Genomic DNA, 24,248 nt, shown 5'->3' on the forward strand with positions numbered 1-24,248 from the left:
ATCCCAGCACTCAGGAGGCAGAAACAAGTGGATCTCTGTGAGTTCGAGGCCAGCCTGGTCTACAGAGCTAGTTCCGGGACAGCTAAGGCTGTGCGCTTGCGCGCTCGCACACACGCACACACAAAGGCACACACAAACACTTGGGTCATAGAGCCCTCATCATATAGTCCTTAGCTTTAAAGTCTCCAATAATTTTTCCACCATCCACAGGAAACACCAAACAGTGCAACACACAAAGCTGTACTTTCTACTTCTACCCAACATGCACAGTGGGCTCCAGCTCCATAACCTCTTAGCCTGGTCACATCCTGCCCTTTCCTGGATTTGATTGCTGGGTTTGACTCAAGCTCCTTAGCTAGCTGTATCATGACACATACACCTTGTTCCATGGTACTATGAAAACAAATAAAAACCTTTAGCACAGTGCCCTCTCAGGCAACCGTGTGAAGTAGGTAATAGGACTACAACTTTATAGAGGGAAAAAAATGTTAAGTTTATAGTAGTTATGAAGTTGCTTAAGGTAACATAATAATGAAACTGTATTGACTACATTGCAGTTCCCTTGGGGTCTTGTGGGTAGGGAGCATCCAGCCTCCGTTCTGGAATACCGTGAATAACTGGCCCTGATGCTTCAGGAATGCTTCGTTAGATCGGACTGTCCGGGATCTGCAAAAACACACCCGATTACGTTGAACTTGGAAGATGAGAAGGGAAGAAAGAATAGAGTAAGCAGAGGGAAGATATTTTAGGAGTTGTGCTGGGCGGCGGTGGTGCGCTTCTTTAGTGCCAGCATTTAGGAAGCACAGGCAGGCGGATCTCCGAGTTAGAGGCCAGCCTGGTCTACAGAGTCCCAGAGACAACCTTGACTCGAAAAACTTAAAAAACAAAACATATTTTACGAGTTGTGAAGAAGAGCTGGACCTGCTGGCCGGGATGTCAGAAGCCAAGTGTTTGAGCTTGCTTTGCAGCATCTCTGCAAACAAGAGTCCCGGCCAACAAGTCCGTCACAGCCCCAAGCCGAGAGTGGAGAGCCGGGAGGGGATGCAGGGAAGCGGCCTGCAGGCCCAGGGGACACGGTGTGGAAGCCCCTCGGCTCCCACGAGTCCCACAGATGACAAGATAGCAAGCCCGGGGTCCCCCGAGGTTTGCGGGACTCGTCGGCACCCAGCGGGCACGCGAAGGCGGAGGAAAAACTCAGCGAGCCGGAAACACCGAGAACTGTTTCCGGGTCAGGGGGCAGGAGCCACCATGGAAGCTCACCGGGCAGCGGGGCCGCCGGAGCCGCTGGCGGGCTTGTGAGGCGAAGTGAGGCGCTGCGCGGCCGGCGCTGTCCGCCGCCGATACGCTGGCTTCCGCCATGTCGGTGCTGGGCGAATACGAGCGACACTGCGATTCCATCAACTCGGACTTTGGAAGCGAGTCCGGGGGTGGCGGGGACTCGGGCCCGGGGCCCAGCGCCAGCCCGGGGCCGCGAGCCGGCGGCGCGGTGGAGCAGGAGGAGCTGCACTACATCCCCATCCGCGTCCTGGGCCGCGGCGCCTTCGGGGAGGCCACGCTGTACCGCCGCACCGAGGTAGCGGCCCTCGGCCCCGGCCCGCTGCGGGCCCCGGCGCCCGCCCCCGCCCCCCTCCCGCCCGCTCCCCGCTCCCCGCTCCCGCCTCCGCTCCGCTCCCGCACCCGCCTCCCGCTCCCCGCCCGCCCGATCCCCGCTCCCCGCTCCCCGCCCGGCCCCGCTCGCCCCTGTGTTGAGTCCTCTGTGTTGAGGCGTCCACTGGGTTTATGTCTCGGGGTTCCACCGCGCTTTCGGTTCACCTGCACTAGAAAATTGGTTTGATCACCTCTGTCACTGTCACTTTTATTTCACCGGGAGAACTGAGCGAAGTCACTGTGCAGTCTTTCAAATTTCCGTTTTCCCATTTGTAATTGGACCTAGCAATAATTACTCTTAAAAAGTATTACTTTTGCCTTTTTTTTTTTAAGGTTATTTTGAGACCCAAACAAAGGTGCTTTGCACACTGTGAACAGCTGTTGCCAAAGCTTACTTCCTTTCGTGTAGCTGGTCAAGGTCGGGATGGGGAGTTGGTACATGCTTCTGAATACCCACGCTGACACCAACTCTGCTGCTAGTAGTGACATTATTTTTAAGTTCATAAATAATCACCCAGCTGGAGGATTTTCTAGATCACCAGGAAGATCATCGTGTCTTATTTGTTTGTTTTTTTTTTTCTCCTTGCTTATTTATCCTTCAGTGTTGGTATAAGACAAATACTTTATTGGTGCAGTTAGTTCTTAACTATTGGGGGAACAAGGATCCCTTTCCTTGAGAACACGGGAAAGCCAAGTCATCTTTCTTACATCAGTTCACACTCTTTGGGAGAGACCCCTGGATCACTGACTCCCACATTAAGAATATGTAATGATTTAAAACCCTGTAGTGGTGATTCTGCTCCCAAAAACTAACCATAAATTGGCTTTAATCACTACAGCCTTAAAGCTCTAGCTTTAGGGTAAAGATTTAATGAAACTGGTGAAGTTGCACAAGGTGGTTCATCCACCTGCAATTCTAGTATCTGCTCCCAGCCAGCATTTTGTGTGTGTGTGTGCTGGGGATGAGACAGCTACCACTGAGCCACACCTGCAGCCCCCGGCATACATGTCTAAGGCTAAAAGGGGGAAGAAAAGTGGTTGCAAAGAAATAGTGTTAATTAATAAACAGTGTTTGAATTAATGTCATCTGTAATCAGCTGTATTCTTATTTGTGCTCAAAATGAGCATCACTGTTTTTTCCTCACACCTAAGCCAGTGAGTGTCTTTAATGGCTTTCCAAGGTTTGGAATGAACCTCGGGTGATAGCTCCAGTTTCCCATCTCTTTCCTTTTTCATCATGTTGAACTTGAATACTAACTAGCTTTGAGTTCATTTTTATCGCACTCCTCAGAACCGCATGGCATTATCTGTATCACCCCACTATTCATTCCATCTGAATTTGCAAAGCTTATTAGAAGCAGCCCTTTCCCTCTAGGCTATAGTTCAGTGAGATCAGTCAGCCGTGTTATTAAACAGTTTCAGGTATGGGTGTGAGTCAGGGGGAAAAGAATGGAGCACTCTCAGTGTACAGGTGTTGAATACTGTATTTACGTGCACGGTGAAAGGGCCAAAGTTTTCCAAAGGAAAGTTTTAGGGGCCTTGCAGAGGTATTCTACAGGAATGTTAACAGAGGTGAGGGTGCTGATTGGTTAGCAAGCAGTATCTATAAAGAACTATAAGTATCCCAAAATGGAGTTAGGTTAGGTCAGTTTGCATGGAAGTGATTGCAGTTTGTGAGGATATATATATATATATATATATATATAGATAGATAGATAGATATAGATATATATATATAGATATAGATAGATAGTTCTGATCCTGAACAAATAAGTGAAGATCACGAAGTTTAAATTTAAGAAATCAGGCAGACTTAATACTTGGATTTCACAAAGATCTGTTGTTGACTGTAGAAGCTGTTGTATCCTGCTCTTCCCCAAATTCTGCCACAAACCCATTATGACTAGGGATGAACAGCATCCCTCAGGAGAATCCTTGCCGTCTGGTCTCATCTAATACTTCTATCTTTAACTGATACTGTGCAAGTTAAGGGTAGCAACAGAGTAATGTATTTTGGTTCTGGTTTTGGTTTTGATTTTTTTTTTTGAGACAGGGTTTCTCTGTGGCTTTGGAGGCTATCCTGGAACAAGCTCTCATAGACCAGGCTGGTCTCAAACTCACAGAGATCTGCCTGCCTCTGCCTCCCCAGTACTGGGATTAAAGGTGTGTGCTACCACCGCCCGGCCAAAGTAATGTTTTAATATTTTTTTCTACATTTACTTATTTTGGCATGTGTGTGGAGGAGTCTAAGGACAACTTGTGGGAGTCAGTTCCTCCACCACACAGGCTCTGGGGCTTGAATTCAAGTCATCAGGTTTGATAGTAAGCACCTTTACTCACTGAGCCATCTTACCAACCCTCAGAATAACTTTTTTTTTTTTAAGATTTACTTTTATTTTTAATTCACTGTCTGTACATGGGTATATGCAAGGAAGTGCAGGTCCCCTCAGTGGTCAGGGGCATTGGACCCCACATAGGTCCTCCCAAGAGCTAGAGTTACAAGTATTCGTGAGCCGCCCATGGTAGATGCTGGTAATCAAACAATGTTCCTCTGCAAAAGCAATTCACCCTCTTAAACACAACATCTCTCTAAGTCATAAAATTATACCTTAATGCTTTATTTCCCTTAGTTCTTCAGTAAATTATAATAATTGTGTGCAGAGTCTTTAAAGTGTATTAAAAGGAAAAAGTAAAGAGTCATTCTTTGCCTCTCTAGGAGGTTTTCTTTCTAGGCTCACAGGTTGGGTATGGATCCGTGTACTGCCAGGCAAGAAGAAAACACAATGCTCCTGCTACTGTGTTGTAGGATGACTCACTGGTGGTGTGGAAGGAAGTTGATTTGACCCGACTTTCTGAAAAGGAACGTCGTGATGCCTTGAATGAGATTGTCATTCTGGCGCTGTTGCAGCATGACAACATTATTGCCTACTACAATCACTTCATGGACAATACCACCCTGCTGATTGAGCTGGAGTATTGTAATGGTAAGGTGGAATTCAGTGGAGACATTCACATATTACTGTGAGGAAGAAAACTATAAGAAAAGATGTACAGTGATAAAACGTTAAATGGATTTCTGGAGTTAAAGAGAAATAGTTGAGGTCTTGGGGAGTTTTAAGATGATGTTCAGAGTATGGGAAGGGAGTTTCCTTCCATTGTCACTTTCTTGTAGATATAGTTCTGGCCATCTTTAAATTACTGAGTTCTGTTGAGGGAAGTTCTTTCTGGTTTGTTGTTGTTGTTGTTTGGTTTTGTGAGTCTTGCTGTATCTCAGGCTTGTGGAGAACTCAGCATATAACCCAGACTGGCCTGAAACTGATACCTGCTCAGGCTGTGATTCTGAGCCACCACTCCTGGCTCTTCAAATGATTTTTTTCAGTTGTATTTTGTAGGGTTTTTTCCCCATAGAACGACATTAGTTCAACATTTTAGATGTAATATAACATAGTACCAAACAATGTAATATTTAATGAAATCTTATGGGGACATTTATTTACATTAACTTCAATTAATGCTACCTTACTGATAAATGGTCTAAAAATCATAAGTGAATGAGAATGATAATATGATATGGCCTTATTTTTCTGGTTTCTGATTTCTTGGATTAATTTTCTTATAGATAGCAACTTTGCCTAGTTTAAGAAACAAAATACCGGGGCTGGAGAGATGGCTCAGAGGTTAAGATCACTGGTTGCTCTTCCAGAGGTTCTGAGTTCAATTCCCAGCAACCACATGATAACTCACAACTATCCATTATGAGATCTGGTGCCCTCTTCGGGCCTGCAAGCATACATGCAGACTGAGCAATGTATACATAATAAATAAATAAATAAGTCTTTTTAAAAAAGAAAAATACCAGCTGAATAGCATAAGCCTTACATAATTCACTTCCTTTGTGGCTAAGAGGAACTAGAACAAATGCTTTTTTTTTTTTTCAGTGTGCATTACTGAATTGCAGGGGAGGAAAATTGTAAAAATTTAATCATAAACTGTAGCTGTGTGTAGGAAATAAGATGAAATTTACACTTATTCCACAGGAAGAAATAATAACTTAAAAGGAAGAACAACTTAAAATGATTTATGGGTAGGCCCTAAATTTTAGGAACCTTTTCATTGCAAAGCAGAAGTTGTTGATAAACACTGTATTTTTAAATCCGTGCATCAGAGGAGTAATCTGCAGGTCCTAATAGTCATGCAGGCAACATGCCTACAGAAATGTTGCAGATCCCGTCTAGGGAGTCTAAGAAAGAAGATGTTCTGACTGAATGTTTTTCTCCAGGTACATGGGTGATCTTTACTCGGGTGTTCCAAAGCGGATAGCTCCCATTTTTGTATTAAGCCTCTTGTGCTAGGGGAGGAGACGTTTGACAAATATTTCTGACACAGATGGGAAGAATTTTGTACCTATATGAAAAACCAGGAGGGAAGAAATAGTTTCCTTTGGAAAGGAAGCGAGACCCTTCATTTCCTGATGTCACCTCTTAAAACCTCTAGCAATTCAGGATCCAAACTTTTTTCTGCATTGAGCCACTCAACCTGTTTCTTGTTTAATTGCAGGAGGGAACCTGTATGACAAAATCCTTCGTCAGAAGGACAAGTTGTTCGAGGAAGAGGTAATTCATACATGTGGAAGGAAGCTAGAATTATGTTTAATTCTTGCATTCTGGTTCTGCATTTACTCTTTCAACAATGAAGAGTGTTTTTTTCCTTTTGTTCAGACTCCTCCCAGGCTCTGAGTGATATTCATGAGGAAGGAACCTCTAACCAGGAAGCTGTCTATAGCTGCTTCCTAACGTTTTACCTCCACACCATGATTCACTATGGGCTTTCTTTCCTGGTTCTATTACTGCATACTGGTATGCCCAGTTTTCTGTACCTTTGCATTCTTCCTGGGGTTCTTTCCACAAGCCTGCTTTACCATACTGTATGTTATGACCTTGGACCTATTTTAGATGACCTGCGTTTTCTTTTCACCCTTACTACTTTTCTTTGCCCACTCAACCTACCAGCAAGGGCTGTCAAGACATGTTGGGTTGTAACCTCTGGTTGCACCTTCTTTTGGTGTGTGTGTGTGTGTGTGTGTGTGTGTGTGTGTGTGTGTGTGTGTGTGTGTGTTTAAATGGAGTTTCTGTTTCTAACCCAAATGTGACTTATTTTGAATCTGCAGATGGTGGTGTGGTACCTTTTTCAGATTGTTTCAGCCGTGAGCTGTATCCATAGAGCTGGCATCCTCCATAGGTAATGACTGAAAAGGAACTTGTGGATTGGAGTCTTCACTACGAATCTAGTGCCTACCCTGAGGACCTCCCATTGTCACACTCTTGTTAAGGTTTCTCCAGTGACAGTTAGGGGAAGGAGAGAGTAAAGAAGGCCGTTGTCTTCTCTCTGAGGGTTAGACCAGGTTTGTGATCTGAGAAGAATCTCCTCAGCTGCTAAGCCACTAAGTTCTTAGTCATTTCTTTAGCTGTACCTTAGAGTTGAGTTCATTGGTTTATCTCTAAAGCCTAGAAAATGCTGGAAAGGGAATTCACAGTGAATGTTTTCTCTGAGGAAGAGTAGTTGGCAATTGTTGTTACTACTGTAACTTTATTTTGATTTAAATAAAAGCTATTTCATTTCATATGATTTTGCCAAGTCTTCACTTGATAAAAATTTGGGGAGAAAAGGTTACCATTCATTCTTACAACAGAAGAAAGCCATTCTAAGAACATTGTTATGTCCTTCCTAAGCGAGTGCCCATTGCTAGTAATTGGTTAAAATATACCAGTTTCTTTGGTAGTTAGTTCATTTAGTTAGACTATATTACTATAAAGCTACCAAATGCCTGCATTGCATAGTTGTTACTTCCTTTTTAAAAGTAAAGAACCATATTGTTTCGTTTACTCAGATTTTGCAATAAAAGAAGCCAGATTGTGAGCCAGACAGAGACTGTGTTATCTGATCAGATTGTGTTATATGATCTTTGGTAGACTGGCCATCAGCTTTATGTAGATGACTGACACAGCCTAGTATGTGGTTTCTGAGGCATGCAGTCTTTTGTGCCTTAACAGATTATTTGAAACTTTGACACCATCTGTCTATTAAGGTATATAATCCAAGGCCTAACTGGTAGATGAGAAGGCAGTGTGAGCCATAGGGATATGGGTGTCTGGAGCACTGTTTCGTCATCTGACTCTTCTCCCAGTGTCATCACTGACCTGAGATGTTCCTTTGCTGTGAAGATAATTCTCTACCTTTATTTCCCAAGCCCCTTCTTCAGTAGCATGACAGAAACCAAGTGGTGATAAAGGGAAGAAGGGAGGTTAGGTCATTGTTACAGGGATTTAACATATTACACCTTCTTTTTCAGAGATATAAAGACATTAAATATTTTTCTGACCAAGGCAAACCTGATAAAGCTTGGAGACTATGGCCTCGCAAAGAAACTTAATTCTGAGTATTCCATGGCTGAGACAGTGAGTATAGCCTTTATCTTTAACTTTTTTTGAAGTTTTTAAAAATGTGTGTGTGTGTGTGTGTGTGTGTGCTCGAACACACACTCGCTCGCAAGCTCACATGCACATGAGTTTACACATGAGCATGCCCACAGAGATCAGAAGAGGGTATTGGAGTTATAGGTAGTTGTGAGCCACCTAATGTGGGTCTTGGAAGCTGCAAGTACTCTTAACCACAGAGCCATCTCTATAGCCCCCTTAATATGTTTTTTTTGTTACATTTTGTTTATTTTGTGTGAGTACACATGCATATGTGCCTACATGCATGTGTGCGTATGGAGGTTATAGGAAAACTGGAGGGAGTCGCTTCACTCCTTATGTCCTGTGGATTCTGAGGATCAAACTCAGATGTCAGACTTAGCAGCAAGTGCCATTAGCATCTGAGCCATCCTACCTAATATTTGATCATTAGTTAAAAAGCAGACCTAAGCTGGCCTTTAGGACAGTGATCTTATCCTTTTAGCTTTAAAACCCAAGTATTGCTCTTTTGGTTTTATAGTGCTCTGCCCCTAAAAGAACTTGGAAATATAAGTTAAGAGAATTGGGGGTTGGAGAGATGGCTCAATGGCTAAGAGCACTGGCAGTTCTTCCAGAGGTCCTGAGTTCAAAGCCCAGTACTCACATGGTGGCTCACAACCATCTGTAATGAGACCTGGTGCCCTCTTCTGTCCTGCAGGCATACATGCAGGCAAAACACTGTATACATAATAAATAAATAAATCTTAAAAAAAAAAAAAAAGCTAATAGAATTAATTTTGTTCTGATGTTTTCTGATAATGTCAAGACATTCCTGGAAACAATTTAGACATACAGGGTTGAGAGTCTCTGTTTCAGGGATATCTGTATGATAGTGGCCAATTGAACTTCTTGGTTTTTTTGAGGCAGGATTTCTCTGTAGCCCTGACTGTCCTGGAACTTGCTCTATAAAGCTCTATAAAGCAGGCTGGCCTCAAACTCACAGAGATTCACTTGCCTCTGTCTCCTCTCCCCAGTGCTGGGCTTAAAGGCGTGCACCACCACCAACTGGCTAAATTGAACTTCTAAAGAAGATGTTCTTTTCTTATGGACTTTTTTTCTCATCAAGCTCAATCTGATAAAACCAAGATTTGGCTCTTATGTTTAGCTAGTTAAATATAATAAAGAAATGATACAAAATATATAAATGCCATTTACATGGCATTTTGAAATTTTTGATTTGCTAATTAAAAATGTCTGTGATCTTGGAAGTAGTGTAGTTAATATACACAACATTTTTATTTTCAGACCTTTGTGTTCTTTTTTGAGGTAGTGACTCCTGTGTAGTCTTGATCTAGAGATCCTTCTGCCTCAGTGATAGGATTACAGATGTATGTCACTATGCCCACCTTCAGATCTCAGATGGGTGTTTCCATGTCAAATGTTCAAATCAAGAAAAATCCCTCACAGGTGTGCCCCACTGCTTGGGTTTTAGTTGATTCCAGATGTGGTCAACTTGTCAAGCAAGACTAGCCATCACAGTGTCTTACCTGTTTGAAGTTTGGAGTAGACCTTGAATATGTAAAGCCTGTATAAACCACTGAGCTTTAGTCTTCCAAGTTATCTTACCAAAATTTGCCCTTTGGTAAGTGGCTTAGGAAAGTTGCTGTGAACACTGTTTCTCCTGCTGTGCTGGGCTCCTCCTCTCCCCACTGAGCTGAGTCCCCAGTACCACTATTTCTCCTTGAGCTGGTATCATCTCATGAAACCCTGTTTGCAACCTGCTAATGGATGATTTGTGGTTGTTATCACTAATTCCTGTGACTCTTAATTTAACTCTGAAATGTTTATGTAGTTACCTGATAGAGAAGTTAATTCTGTATTTGTTTGTTTGTTTAGCTTGTGGGCACTCCATATTACATGTCTCCAGAGCTCTGCCAAGGAGTAAAGTACAATTTCAAGTCTGATATCTGGGCAGTTGGCTGCGTCATTTTCGAACTACTTACTCTAAAAAGAACATTTGATGCTACGGTGAGTTGGTGTATTGCCCCATAATGTCTTTGCAATGTGATGCATGTTGAAGTGAATCAACTTCATTTATCCCTGAATTTCTGATTTCCTGAATAGAAATCACCTGGAGTTAGATTCCAGGTTATAGGATGTTATTAAAATGCCACTCACCAGGTTTATCTCCAACTTGAATTCCTCTGTTGAAATGACCATAAGCAAGCAGTTGGAGCGCTGAACTTGAATTTTTTGACTGTAATTTTAATACAGTCTCTAGAGTCACCTGTGTGATGCTACAGTTTGGAAAAAACGATTTCATTTCTTATACTTTAGCTACATCAGTTTTGTTTCATTTTCAAGCTAAGGCATATTATGTATAACACCTATCAAAGTATTTTGAAACATCACATGCTCTCTAAATAAAGATTGCCTTTGTTTCTGTGGACTGCACATCTCTTTAAATCTTTTTTCTTTTCTCTTCTTTAAAGCCCAGTGTAAACCAAACAAACAAAACCTGTTTCTCAGACATATTCGAAATCACCTGGACATCTTGTTACAGTGTAGATTCTGTTGACCAGGTGGAGTGGGATGGGCTGAGTTCTGTGTTTCTAATAAGCTCCCAGAGGCCACTGTTGGCTCTACTCCATACACCACACTCTGGAGTAGCTGAAGTGGATTCTAGTTAGTCACTTTGCTACAACCAGGTGTGAGAATGTAGACAAATAATTTCTGTGATCCTGTTTCATCCTTATCCCAATTGGTATACCTCTAAGTCTCCCAAATAGTAGAGTAGAAGAGAACTAGCTTATGGAATACACAGACTTTGGATGGTATGATGCTTCAATTTTTACTATCTGTGATTTTGGGCAAGTTATTTTATATTTCTGAGCTCCACTTTTCTTGTGTACAAAATAATGATGCTAAAAATATTATAAAGATAAAAAATATGGATGTAATATGTCTGTCTAGTTTGTGGTAGTTCCTCAGGTGGTGGTTACTCTGTCACATAGCTGTTAACTACTGTCTCATCTTAAGATGCTTTGTAAATGTTTTACTAGAGGCGAATTAGTTAGCAAGGGAATTATAGGAAACCAAGAAGCATACTTAATCATGATTCTTGGGGTGGGGGGGGCAAGGCCTCAAGTAGAACACACTGGCTTCTCTCACTTTCTACCCAGGGGTGACCTTGAACTCCTTTTTGTCTCTGCTTCCCTATGCTCCTACACCACTTATGTTTCCCATTTTCTTGAGATTCAGCTAGAGGATGAGATTGTAATGTACTCTAAGGAACGTACTGTTCACTACAAGGTCCTGGTTCTGATCTCTGTGCCAGAGTTCACTTCATCCCATCTGATAGCAGCAACACATCTCCCTCCTTTCTGATGCATACTGATAGCTCTAAGATGGAATCAGCCAATACAGAACTGTTGCCACTTCTCTGGAGAGTCACAGATACCCCTGGGCATCTCCTTAATAGAGATAATGCTGCTGTCTTTTTGCTTTCCTTTTTTACACTTTTAGTTATTTTATTCATATCGGTATTTTGCCTGTATGTATGTATGTGCACCCCATAAGTGCCTGGTGTCTGCAGAGGTCAGAAGAGAGTGTTGGATCCTCTGAAATAGGAGTAAACACATGGTTGTGAGCCACCGTGTGGGTGCTGGGGATTGAACCTGAGTTCTTTGGAAGAGTATCCAGTCCTCTTAACTGCTGAGCCATCCCTCAAGCCTCAGTGATGCTCTCTATATAACTAGGAACAGAACAGTTACCCTTTTCTTCTAGAACCCACTCAACCTGTGTGTGAAGATTGTGCAGGGAATCCGGGCCATGGAAGTTGACTCTAGTCAGTATTCTCTGGAACTGATCCAGTTGGTGCACGCATGCCTCGACCAGGTACGCTTGATGTGTTGTTTCCTGTAGCACACAAAACCACATCTCCCTCCTCAGACTTGTCACGGGGTAAGCACAGTCATCCATGGTATCTGTCTGCTTTAGAAGACAGAGCCTCACTTTATTCTCTTCTTTTTTTAATATTTTGTAAATGATTTATCTATTTTTATTTTATGTGCATTGGTGTTTTGCCTGCATGTATGTGTGAGGTTGTCTGATCCCTGTATCTGAACTGTCTACATATATATATAAACAGTTGTGAGCTGTCATGTGGGTGCTGGGAATTGAACCCAGGTCCTCTGGAAGAACAGCTAGTACTCTTAACGAATGATCAGTCTCTCCAGCCCTTACTTTTTTCTGTTTTGGACATATGTAATTGTAAGGTGATTTTAACATCTAAATTTTGTTCCATTTTTTATGGTCAAGTTCTAGCTTTTGTTTTTTTAAACAAGGTTTGTGATTACATAGCTCAGGCTGGCCTTGAGCTTGCTATAATCCTCCAGTCTCAGCCTTCTGAGTGCTGAAACTATAAGTATACATCATCACACCTAGTAGGAAGATTAGTTTGATTTTTATAAAACTACAGTCATGCTGGGTGGTGGTGGCACATGCCTTTAATCCCAGCACTGGGGAGGCAGAGACAGGAGGATCTCTGTAGGTTCAAGGTCAGCCTGCTCCACAGAGGAAATTTCAGGACAGCCCTGTCTTGAGGAAAACAATCTACAATCAGGTATAATTTTAAATTCTTAGCATAAAGAATATATATATTTATATTAAAGCTCCTTTATTGTGTATTGAGTTCTAGTGTTACTGACAGCATGGCCAGAAAACCACTAGCATCAGAATCACCCAGTCAGAGAGTTTTATAAAGAAAAAGAAGATTCCTGGGCCTTACCTCAGACCAAAATTCAGTCTCTGAATAAAGCCCAGAAATCTCTCTTTACAAGTGCCCAAGGTGATGCAATGCTTACGTGTTAGGCTTTGAGAGTTGCTGTCTTAACTGCAGATGAGGAGGACACATCATACAAACCCTCACTCTGTGCAGGGTTTGTCATAGCAAGAGAATCAATAAGCATTAAACATGGGAATGTGACATAAGAAAAAAATAATTTTTGGAAACAAAATCTAATTATGTAGCCTTGGCTGGCAAGGAGCTTGCTATGTAGACCAGGCTGACCTTGAATCACAAAGATTTACTTTCCTCTGCATCCTAAGTACTGGGATTAAAGTGTGCTCCACCAAACCTGGCAAGAAATTATAATTTTTATTATAGTTTTCTTGTTGCTTTAAAGATTTATTTATTCATATATTTTATGTATATGAGTGCTCTGTCTTCGTGCATACCAAAAGAGGGTATCAGATCCCATTACAAATGGTTTTAAGTCACTGTGTAGTTGCTGGGAATTGAACTCAGAACCTCTGGAAGAGCAGTCAAGTGCTCTTAACTGCTGAGCCATGTCTCCAGCCCTCCCCCTTTTTTTTGAGAACTTCATACATGGGTGCTACATCACTCCTGCCCACCTTCCCCCCTCTAACTCCTTCCATGTCCCTTGTCCCAAATTCTTGATTTCGTCTTTAATTATTATTGTTACATGCATACACATGTAAATATTTGTGCATATACATATAGATGTGTATATAACCTATGGAGTCCAGGTTCTAGAAGAAAAAGATGACTGCACTGTTCCTGGTTATATAAAGATAGCATTATTGGGCTTGAGGGATGGCTCAGCAGTTCTGAGCACTGGGTGCTCTTCCAGAGGACCCAGGTTCAATCCCTAGCACCCACACAGTAGCTCACAACCATGTGTTACTCCTGCTCCAGGAGATCCAACACCCTTTTTTGTATGTACATGTGTCTAGGGCTGACCGCTTGAGTTTGGACAACCTATGTGGGAGCTCATTTGTGGAAGAGACTGATTCTTCCTTTTCAGCGGCATTGACTACCTGTAGCTCTTCATCTAGGGCTGGGACCATGTGGGATTTCCCATCCTTGTTGACATATTAACTGGTGGTGTCATTATGATGGTCTTATTCAGCAATCATATTATTGATAGTTCATGGATGCATTTCTCTATTGTGTTTAGGGGACAGGGTATGTCAGCAGGCATTCTGAGCCTCTCATTCTTGGAAATTATAATTTTTAAAATAAAAGCATATATGCATATTGGTCTTCAGCTAATTTATTTACAGCCTTCTGAGCAAAAAATAAAATTCTTCACTAGATCCCATATTGTCCATTCACTTTAAACAAAAACTACTATTTTTTACTGTTTAGGATCCTGAGCAGAGACCCACTGCAGATGAACTTCTGGATCTCCCCCTTCTCAGGAAACGCAGGAGGTAATCTACAAAGAAATCCACTTCATGCAAAAATGGTTGACAGTACACACAGAAAGGGACTGTTTCCTTCCCCAACACCCTGCTTTCATTGCTTAAGGGTACCTCCTCGATTTTATAAACTCTTTATATTATTCTGGTGTTGTCTTGATAGGACCCAAGAGCTGTCTGTTCTATCTTTTTATTCTACAGTTGAGGCATTAGTATCCTAAGATTTGCATTTAGGGACTTAGAGTGGGGAATTTTTGTTTGGAGACAGGACCTTGCTCTGTAATCCAGATTGACTTAAGATGAAATCAAATGTGCCATCCTGCCTCAGCTTCCCAAGCACTGCGATTATAGACATCCATCAGCCCATTTTTAGTTTTTTTTGTTTGTTTGTTTTTTTTTTGTTTTTTTTATTTTTTTTTTGAAGAACCTCCATACCATTTTTTCCATAGCATACTAATTTGTGTTACCACCAGCAGTGAATAAGTTCCTGTCTCTCCACATTCTTGCCACTATTTGTTACTTTTTAGCCTTTTTTGATGAAAGTCTTCTAAAGATCTCCCCTGGTTTTGATTTGCTCTCTTGGGTGTGTTTGTGTGATGGTGATATTGAATATTTCTTATACATAAGCCTTTTTTTTTTTATATATTTGAAGGGTGTCTATTCACATTAACTACTTTAAAAATGAGGTTATCCCAGCACTCAGGAGGTAGAAGCAGGCAGATCTCCGTGAGTTCGAGGCCAGCTAGGTCTACAGAGTGAGTTCCAGAACAGAGAGGGCTTTTACACAGAGAAACCCTGTTTTGAAAAAACAAACAAACAAATAAGGCTAGGGTTATTTTCTTTTAATTGTATAGTTCAGGTTCTTCATGTATTTGAGAATTAGCGAGTGAAGATTGCCAATATTTTCTCCTACTCCATGGGCTGTTTCTTCACTATGGTGTTTGCTTTGCTGTACAGAAACTTTTGAATTTGGTGTATCCCATGTTTTAATTTTTGCTCTTCTTGCCTCTGCTTGGTCTAGTCCATGTTCTGAAGCTCTTTTCCTGTATTTTCTTCCAATCCTTCTATAGTTTAGGCTACATTGAAATTTTTGTTCCATAATTAATTTTTCCTGGTTTCTAGTTGTCTTATTATTTTTTTTAAGAGTGTGTGTGTGTGTGTGTGTGTGTGTGTGTGTGTGTGTGTGTGTGTAAGTGTTTTGTTTGTATGTATGTATGCACCACATGCATGCCTGATGCCAGGGCAACAGATGGCCTGTGACTGGAGCTGTAGTTGGTTGTGAGCTGCTGTACAGATATAGGGACCAAAGCCCTGGCTCCTATAAGAGCAGTAAGTGCTCTTAACTACTGAGCAATCTCTCCCCCGTTGTTTTATCTACTTATCTATCTCTCTTATCTATTTTTGCTATCTGTTAGTGTTAAGGCATCTGTGCCGGCCTGTCCTTGGGGTTCTGACAGGATACACCCTCAGCTGCAGCCACCTCTTGTATTCTGCTGCTCCTGTCCCTAGAGGCGGGTCTCCCCTCACCCCTCTCCCTTCTCCCCTTTACCCATTCACTTTCCCCAAAAAAACCCTTCTCCCCAAGCTCTGTAGCATGGCGTCTTTCTCTCTCGTGATGATTTTTTAAATTACAACAGTATCTTTTATTTGTTCTTGTACAGTTTGATGCACGTATGCAATATATCTTGCATACCCCCAACTCTTCCTTTCTCATCCCCAGAAGCTCCCAGCACTTCCCCTCACACCTTCCTGTCATCTCACTTTGTTTTTAAAGACCCATGGAATCTTAATTAATATTGCCTGTGGGATGTTAACTGAGCCTGTTGATTTGATCTGCTCAGATAACCATGCCCTCAGTGAGTTCATGAGTGCAGTAGCCATGTCATGTCCAGAAGACAGCATTCTTAGCATTCATCCCTATTCCCCATCTCCACCCCTTCTTCCCCAGTGTTTCCTGGGCCTTGTTGTTTTATAATCTGTCTTTCAATATCTAGAATTATGTGTTATACCCAAATACAGCCTGTGAGTGCCTATTTATGTTCTGTGCATATTCAGGCATTATTATCATTTGGGATTCATTAAGCATATTTAAAATTTTATCTAGCTTATTTCTCAACAATAAAGTCATGGCTTTTTCAATTAATTTTTAATTAAATTTTTTATTTTGTACTTTGTAAAATATAAGATGCCATATTCTAGAAAGAGAAAAACAATAAGAATGAAAAGCACAAATATAGAAAGTTATGTAAAATACTCTGGAAACACAAATTTTATTTGGCTAGATTAGTGGTCTAGACCAGGTTCTCTGAAGAGCTTTCAAAAGTTATTGATGCCTGAGAGATATTGTAGTAATTCATAGATTTGTACAGAATGGTGAGCCTGGCTACAATACAGATTGTGAGGAAGGGAAGAAGGATCGGGACTTTTGAAGGCCAAGCTTAGTTCACAGAGAGCGCACAAGCTGGAGAGAAGGCATAGGGGTTAAGCACTTGCTCTTTTGCAGAGGATCTGAGTTCAATTCCAGTACTTGCTTCAGGCAGCTCACAGCCACTTGTAACTCCAGCTCCAAGCAATATGACTCCTCTGGCCTCTGCTACCACCTGCACTCATATGCATATATGCCCCCCCAACACACACAAGTAAAAATAAAATAAGTCTTAAAAAAAAAGAGAGAATATACAAGAATTGGATGTTTGAGTTAGAAGATGTGATGAGATGAGTCCCCAAAGAAGTTACACAGTAGAACCTGTCTCCATTGTTAGGTTAGTTTAGGACATAAGGGCTGACTTGGATTCTCCTAAGCAAGGCTGGCCAGGAGGCACCACTGTGTCTGTGAGTCAGATGGGAAGTGAAGCCACCTAGAACCAAGGTAGTGAGGTTGGATTGGCTAGGACGGGTAGCAGAAAGGGTGCAGTAGTTGAGTGTAATAGAATACAACAATGAAAGGCCAAGGCAGGGGACTGCAAGTTCAAGGCCAGTCTGAACTATATAGGAAGATGAGAGAGAGAGGGAGGGAGGGAGGGAGGGAGGGAGGGAGGGAGAGGGAGAGAGGGAAAGAGAATGAGAATTTTAAAATGTGCTGTGTAAGTAGACTGTTATGAAGTGGCGTGGTAAAGAAAGGGAGAGAAGAGTCAGAAGTGACTAGAGTGGATTAGGAGAGAAGAAAGGAGGATTGTCAGTTACAAAAATAGGGAACTCAGAAAGAAAAGCTGGCTTGTGCCCAGGATGGGAAATGTTGTGTCTGTGAGTCAGTGAGCAGACCAGATGGAGAGGCTCTCAGGGCTCCCTATTCCAGTCTGGACTGTTTCTCATACATAGAAAGCCAAGGCCTCAAATGCTGCCCACTTACATTTCACAAGTCATACAGTGTCAGGCCTGTGTAACTCAGTTTGTTGAGTTGTCTTCCTAAAAATATTGTCATGTTGTAGGATGCATGCATATGGTTGTAAGATTTAGTCCATGAAATGTATTAAAGGGACATGGTTGCAGTGCACCTGGTATTTCACTCATGTAATTTTATTTTCCTTTTGGTAGAGAGATGGAAGAAAAAGTCACTCTGCTTAATGCGCCTACAAGGAGACCAAGGTAATGCTCGGGAGGCTCTGTGGGAACATTATGTATCCTCAGGTCCCAGTATGGAAGGCTTACTTGAGCCTACTGTGGCATTATTTGATCCCCACAACCTGGGATGTCAATTTAGGAGCCAGCATCAGCTTAAGTGTCATATAGGCATTACTTTTCTTTCTTTTTTATTTTTTAAGATTTATTTGTGGGTGTGGGTGTGGGGGGCGGGGTGTGTGTGTGTGTGTGTGTGTGTGTGTGTGTGTGTGTGTGTGTGTGTGCACGAGCATGTAGGCATCTTTAAAGGCCAGAACAGGACATTGGATCCCCTGGAGCTGGATTTTCAGGCAGTTGTGAACCACTGATATGATTGCTGGGAACTGTCCTTTGAAATAGCACTACACACTCTCAACTGCTGAGCCATCTTTGCAGCCTCCAGACAGTCTTTTCTGAAGAGAAAGCCCAAATTTTCCCTTACAATAAAGTGGATGTTATTCCCGTGATGAATTTTGAAAAGTGGGGAGTGGAGCTGTTAGGGACTGGCTGAATCTGGTCTGGTTGAGCCATGATGAAGCCTGTTAAGAGAAAGGGTTGAAAGAATATACTTTCTCATGCCAAAATTGGCTGTTTTTCTGAGAGAATAGACTTTTTTCTTTTTTTTGAAAGAAGCATGCAACCCCTCACCAGGGATCAAACCAAGGGCTTCATGCTAGCTAGTCAAGCCCTGTGTCTTCTTTGAAACCATTGTTACGTTAAATATGTTTGGGGATTGCTGGCAGGTCAAGCACTGTGACTGAAGCACCCATTGCTGTGGTAACATCACGAACCAGTGAAGTCTATGTTTGGGGTGGTGGAAAATCTACACCCCAGAAATTGGACGTCATCAAGAGTGGCTGTAGTGCCCGACAGGTGTGCGCGGGGAATACCCACTTTGCTGTGGTCACTGTGGAGAAGGAACTATACACTTGGGTGGTAAGTAGAGTGAGTACAAGCCCCGATGCTTCTGGGCCCGGGCTGTGTAGGCTTCTGTTAGCTGTCCTTGTGCTGCAGGAATGAGACAAGTGATGGAACATGAGCTCCTGTGAGAGCAGCTGTGGGCTGTGTAGTTCACTCATGTAGCTCCATTCCTAGGGCATCGTGGTTCTTATGAATGGTTCTAGAGAAGTGGATGAGAGAGGAAAAGAAAAGTAAGAGAACCTTGGGTTTGGGTTCAGAAGACTGGGCTGTCTGTCATGGACAACTAGATGATTTCGGATATTTCAGGTACTTGTGTTCTGTTATCATGAGGTTAGAGCAGCTAGTACCTGTGAAATAACTTTGTAAACAAATGAAACACTGCCATTTCAGGAAACCCCCCAGACCCCATCTATGAATGAAAATAGCTTAGAATTTCCCTTTGTTGTCCTCTGAATTCAGCCCTGTCGTTTTGTTGTTGTTTATTGTTGCATTTTTATTTTGAGACAGGGTCTTAACCCTGTAGCCAAAGCTGATCTAGGATTTGCAGCTTCCCAAGTGCTGGGGTTCCGGGTGTGCATCACCAATGTGTTTTCTGCATTTTCCAGGTCTCCCACTCTCCTCACTCACCTACAGTGCAGCTTCTGTCCTTGCCACTCAGTTAATATGGGTCTTACCAAATGACCTGTAAACTGCTAAAATAAAATAAACACCTTTTGTCCTGCCCTAGCATGATGGCCTCTCCCTAGAGGTTCTGTTATCACCTGGCTTCTGTAACAGCAAGTGCTGCTGGCTTTCTGTTTCACTGCTGTACCTTGTGTAGGTGCATGAGGGAGCTCGTCTGTTTTTCAGTGGCTTCAGCTTTCTTCATAGGCATAAGGACTGTATTATCTTATCCGGTGCTTTATCTCCATTGTGTGAAAGTAGAGAGTGGGTAATTATGAAATCATAAAAGAATGAGAGATTTGGCCTCTGTAACAGAGGGATGTTGTTTCCCAAAACCTTATCCCTTAGAGAATTAGCCTGAGGCAGCAGCCTGAAATGTAATAAGTAATGCCTGACCACTGTTTGCTACGGGGTTTATATTTGGGTCAGTGAATGGAAAGAATTGCTATCTCTGTGAAACTGTTGCAAAGCTATGAGGACTGTTCTTATTACCACATAGCACCTTCCTTGATGGAACCAAATTCTCTCTCTTTTTCCTTATTTTTGTTTTCTTTTTGGTATAGCTATGGTCTTTTTAACTGTTCTGTTTTAGGGAAGCTGCCCAAAATCTATAAACTTCTAGTGCAGGTCTTTTCAAGAGGTTATTATACTCATTTAGAAACTGCTCTGGTTAGTTTTTGTCAGCTCGATGTAAACTAGCACCTGGATAAAGGGAACCTCAGTTGAGGAATTGTCTCCATCAAATTGACATTCTGTGGGGCATTTTCTTGATTGATGATTGACTGGGGAGGGTCCAGCTCAATGTGGATGGTGCCACCCCTGGGCAGGTGGTTCTGGGTGCTATAAGAAAGCAAACTAAGCAAGCCATGAAGAGAAAGCAGTAAACCGTGGTAACTTCTGCTTCAGTTCCTGACTTGCGTTCCTGTCCTGGCTTCCTAAATGGTAGATTGTAAACTACCTTAATGGTAGATTGTAATCTCTTTCCTTCCAAGTTGCTTTGAGTCATGGTAGTCATCACAGTAGCAGAATCCAAATTAGAACAGAAAGCAATCCAATTATACTCTGTATTGAACTTTTTCATCATCTCCCATTATAGTTAAACATATAATTCACCTTACACTACAAAAAAGGCAATTTGGAATTTGTCCTGTGCCTGATGGGTATGAATATGGATGTGTTTTAAAATCTTATTTACCTGTAAGTCGGGATTTATATTAACCAATAAATGCTTTAACCTGGCAGGGCATATCAGTGAGCACCTTTAATCCCAGCATTCAAGAGGCAGAGGCAGGCAGATTGCCCAGCCTGTTCTATACAGAGAGTTAGTTTGAGGATAGCCAGTGCTATATAGTGAGTCCCTATCTCAAAAAAAGAAAAAAAAAAAAAGCCTTTTGAAAGCTTAATACCCTTCCCCACTTTTGTCTTTAAATTTCCAGTATTTTTTTCTTATTGTTTTTCTTCAGAAGAAGTGATATTAAAGATTAGCTTTTAGTGTGAAAAGTTAAAACTTCACAAGACCTCTTTTTTAACAGAACATGCAAGGGGGCACTAAACTTCATGGTCAGCTAGGACATGGAGACAAAGCTTCCTATCGACAGCCAAAGCATGTGGAGAAGCTGCAGGGAAAAGCCATCCACCAAGTGTCGTGCGGGGATGACTTCACTGTCTGTGTGACAGGTAAGCCATAACAAAAAACATTTTGAGTACATTCAATATGAGACATTGTGCTGATGCTATGCACTTTAGTTGAGATTTTATAGCAAAAGACAACCAAAAAAACAAAAGACAGTAAGCAAATATCCTCATTAATAGCAACATTCCCAGGCTTGGGGAGAATAGCTCAGTAGTAGAGCACTTGTATAGGAAAGGCCGTAAGTTCAGTTCCCAACATTAAGACAAACAAAAGAAACTTCCCAGTTTGCTGTGACGTAGAGTGATGAGCAAGAAAAAGAACTGCAGCCATAGAAGGCCTCACCCTCCCTGGGGAGCAGAAAGGGGATGGGATAGGTAGGGTGTTAGTGGGGGGCAGGGGAGGAGGGGAGGGAGAGGGACCCGGGATTGACATGTAAAACAATCTTGTTTCTAATTTAAATGTAAAAAAAACCGGGGGGGGGGGAGGAGAAAAAGGAAGGTGGATAATGGAGAAGATACGAGATAGAAAGCTAGTTTGTGTCCTGCTTTGGATTTTGCATGACACAAAATCAGGATCAAAGGTTATATATAGTTTTGATTTTATCATTACTTTTTAAGTCCTTGATATTATTTTTTTAATTTTATGTGTATGTGTATATCTTAGTATGGGTTTGTACTTTTTATTGTGGAGGCCAAAAGAGGGTCTCAGATCCCCCCACCGGCCCTGAATCTAGGGTTATAGTTGTGAGCTGCCTGGCATGGTTGCTAGACAGCAATCTAGGGTCATTTGGAAGAACAGTGTATATTCTTAACTGCTGAGCTACCTCTCTGGTCCCATCCTTGGTATTTCTTTCTGTTTACAAAACAGGGAAGACTCCAGAAAAATTTGAAGATCATTTAGCATGATAATCCTAGATTGTTCATTACAATAGTAATACAGCTTGTATAGTCTACCTTCCTGACTTCTGATGTGATCATATCTCGTATGAGACCATTGGCTAAGGTAGTTGTTATTCCAGCTCTGCCCAGCTTTCTGATTGGGTATGATAATATCTTTCTGTGATGGGTTTCTTTTCTTTTGCAGATGAGGGTCAGCTCTATGCCTTTGGATCAGATTATTATGGCTGCATGGGGGTGGACAAGGTTTCTGGCTCTGAAGTGCTAGAACCCATGCAGCTGAACTTCTTTCTCAGCAACCCAGTGGAGCAGGTCTCCTGTGGGGATAACCACGTGGTGGCTCTGACACGGAACAAGGAAGTCTATTCTTGGGGCTGTGGTGAATATGGTGTGTGAAGCCTGTTCCTTCCACTCCTTCCCGGTGCTCACCATGACTTCAGTCTTTTCCCGGGGAAGAACACGCTTGGTGTAATGTGTCATTCTCGTGTGTATGTTTCAGGTCGCCTGGGTTTGGATTCAGAAGAGGATTACTATACACCGCAGAGGGTAAACTGAGGAACAGCTTCTCCTATAGCCTATCTAAAACACAGACTCCAAAAGGACATCTCTCTCCAGACTCCTCATATCCGAGTGTTTATTTCTGAAGTCTTTCCTGTCTAGGAGACTGGCAATCTAGGGTTCCTGATTTAGCACTATCTCGTCTTGTCATCTGACTAAATCACAGAAAATTGAGAAAGTGGATACAGCTATTATGGACATTGCAGTCACTTCTTACTCAGAGATGAAGTTAAAATCAGCACATAAAACAGAAAGTGTCACAGACTTTAAATCTCCTTAAAAAGATAGTGGAAAGTGACATGTTATCTCTTACCCAGCCTTCCATTACTAGAGTTGAACACCAGATGAAACTGTCTTTGCTTAGAGGCTGTGCGGTAGGAGATATATCTGATTACAGCTGGCACTGTAAGAGGCTCCCAGGAACAGGGACAGCTGAGGGACAAGCACAGTCACACCTCTCTTACATGCCCCAAGGCCCAGGCTTACCTGACACTGGAAGGTTAACTACCACTAACTATAGTACTCTACCATTTATGGTGGCCAATTTCCATTTGTATCCTGAGGATTAAATGGTGCACTTAGAGACTGTCTGTAGATTAACAGCCATTCCTCTTGAGAAAAGAACCAGGCTCAAGGGTTAGCACATATCCATGGCCCCATCTGACACCCTTCGTTCTCTAACCCAGTCTTATAAGCTATAGAAAGATATGGAAGTCCTAGCTGCTGCCTCTGTACAATGTCTAGAAGACTGAGATGTCCAGGCTGCCCTGGTTCTTCTAAAACTATCCAGGAGCCCTCAGTGTCAGAAGATAAATCCAGCTAGGGATTGGAGCTACCCCTCTTCCAGCTTGTCTGCATAGTCTCCCCTCTGCAAAAGCCTTCTCCAAAGAAGTAGGGCCCATTCCTAAAACAGACTGACAGGGAGCATGTATTCATTCCAACCACAGCCCTTTCCTCTGTGTTGTAAATCTTAAGCAACGTGTTAGGAAGGGTGATCTCCAAGCGATTGGGCAGCATAATGATGTAACTAGAGGGTTGTTTCCTAATATGAAATATGTACTTGGAATTTTTTTCCCATTTTTTTTTTTTTTTCCTTGCAGGTGGATGTTCCAAAGGCCTTAATCATTGTTGCAGTTCAGTGTGGCTGTGATGGGACCTTTCTGCTCACCCAGTCAGGCAAAGTGCTGGCTTGTGGACTCAATGAGTTCAACAAACTGGGGCTGAATCAGTGCATGTCTGGAATCATCAACCATGAAGTGAGTGGCCCTTGAGATTCTAACCACATTGACAGAATTCTGGGTTGGGATTTCTTTGTTATTATAGGTTAGTGACTATGGAATTTGACTTAAGAATGAAGTGATCTCACAGATTTTATGTTTAGCAAAAGAAGCCAGCCATAAAAGAGTTCCCATATATGATTATGTTATGTGACTGAAGTTCAGGGGCAAGCTAAATGAGCATGGTGGCAGTAGTCAGATAGAAGCTACCTCAGGGAGGAGACGTGCAGGTCTTTGTGGGGTTTTTATCTTAAAGTATTTCTTTCCTTTGTTCAGCGACAGGGGTATTTGTTTTATTTATTCGAGACAGGGTTTCTCTGTATAACAGCTCTAGCTGTCCTGGACTCACTTAGTAGACCAGGCTGGCCTCGAACTCACA

At 42.2% G+C, this 24,248-nt stretch overlaps 1 protein-coding gene across 3 annotated transcripts in view; it reads left to right on the forward strand.

The window, feature by feature from the left end:
• Window positions 1-1,219: 1,219 nt before the first annotated feature.
• Window positions 1,220-24,248, forward strand: part of Nek9 (NIMA related kinase 9) — a 38,231-nt gene continuing 15,202 nt past the window's right edge. The window contains exons 1-14 of one of the 3 annotated variants that reach the window (XM_027418545.2): window positions 1,220-1,573; window positions 4,454-4,631; window positions 6,205-6,260; window positions 6,815-6,885; window positions 7,997-8,102; window positions 9,996-10,127; window positions 11,886-11,996; window positions 14,272-14,336; window positions 17,859-17,909; window positions 18,665-18,857; window positions 21,038-21,182; window positions 22,222-22,422; window positions 22,534-22,580; window positions 23,693-23,848. In XM_027418545.2, coding sequence (XP_027274346.1) covers window positions 1,358-1,573; window positions 4,454-4,631; window positions 6,205-6,260; window positions 6,815-6,885; window positions 7,997-8,102; window positions 9,996-10,127; window positions 11,886-11,996; window positions 14,272-14,336; window positions 17,859-17,909; window positions 18,665-18,857; window positions 21,038-21,182; window positions 22,222-22,422; window positions 22,534-22,580; window positions 23,693-23,848 — 1,728 coding nt within the window. In that variant the 5' untranslated portion in view covers window positions 1,220-1,357. Of the gene's footprint in view, window positions 1,574-4,363; window positions 4,632-6,204; window positions 6,261-6,814; window positions 6,886-7,996; window positions 8,103-9,995; window positions 10,128-11,885; window positions 11,997-14,271; window positions 14,337-17,858; window positions 17,910-18,664; window positions 18,858-21,037; window positions 21,183-22,221; window positions 22,423-22,533; window positions 22,581-23,692; window positions 23,849-24,248 lie in introns of all 3 variants that reach the window. The other 2 variants (XM_027418547.2, XM_027418546.2) reach the window with 2 other exon arrangements.

This window comes from Cricetulus griseus, chromosome 5 (assembly GCF_003668045.3).
Source record: "Cricetulus griseus strain 17A/GY chromosome 5, alternate assembly CriGri-PICRH-1.0, whole genome shotgun sequence".
NCBI classification, from domain to species: Eukaryota; Metazoa; Chordata; class Mammalia; order Rodentia; family Cricetidae; genus Cricetulus; species Cricetulus griseus.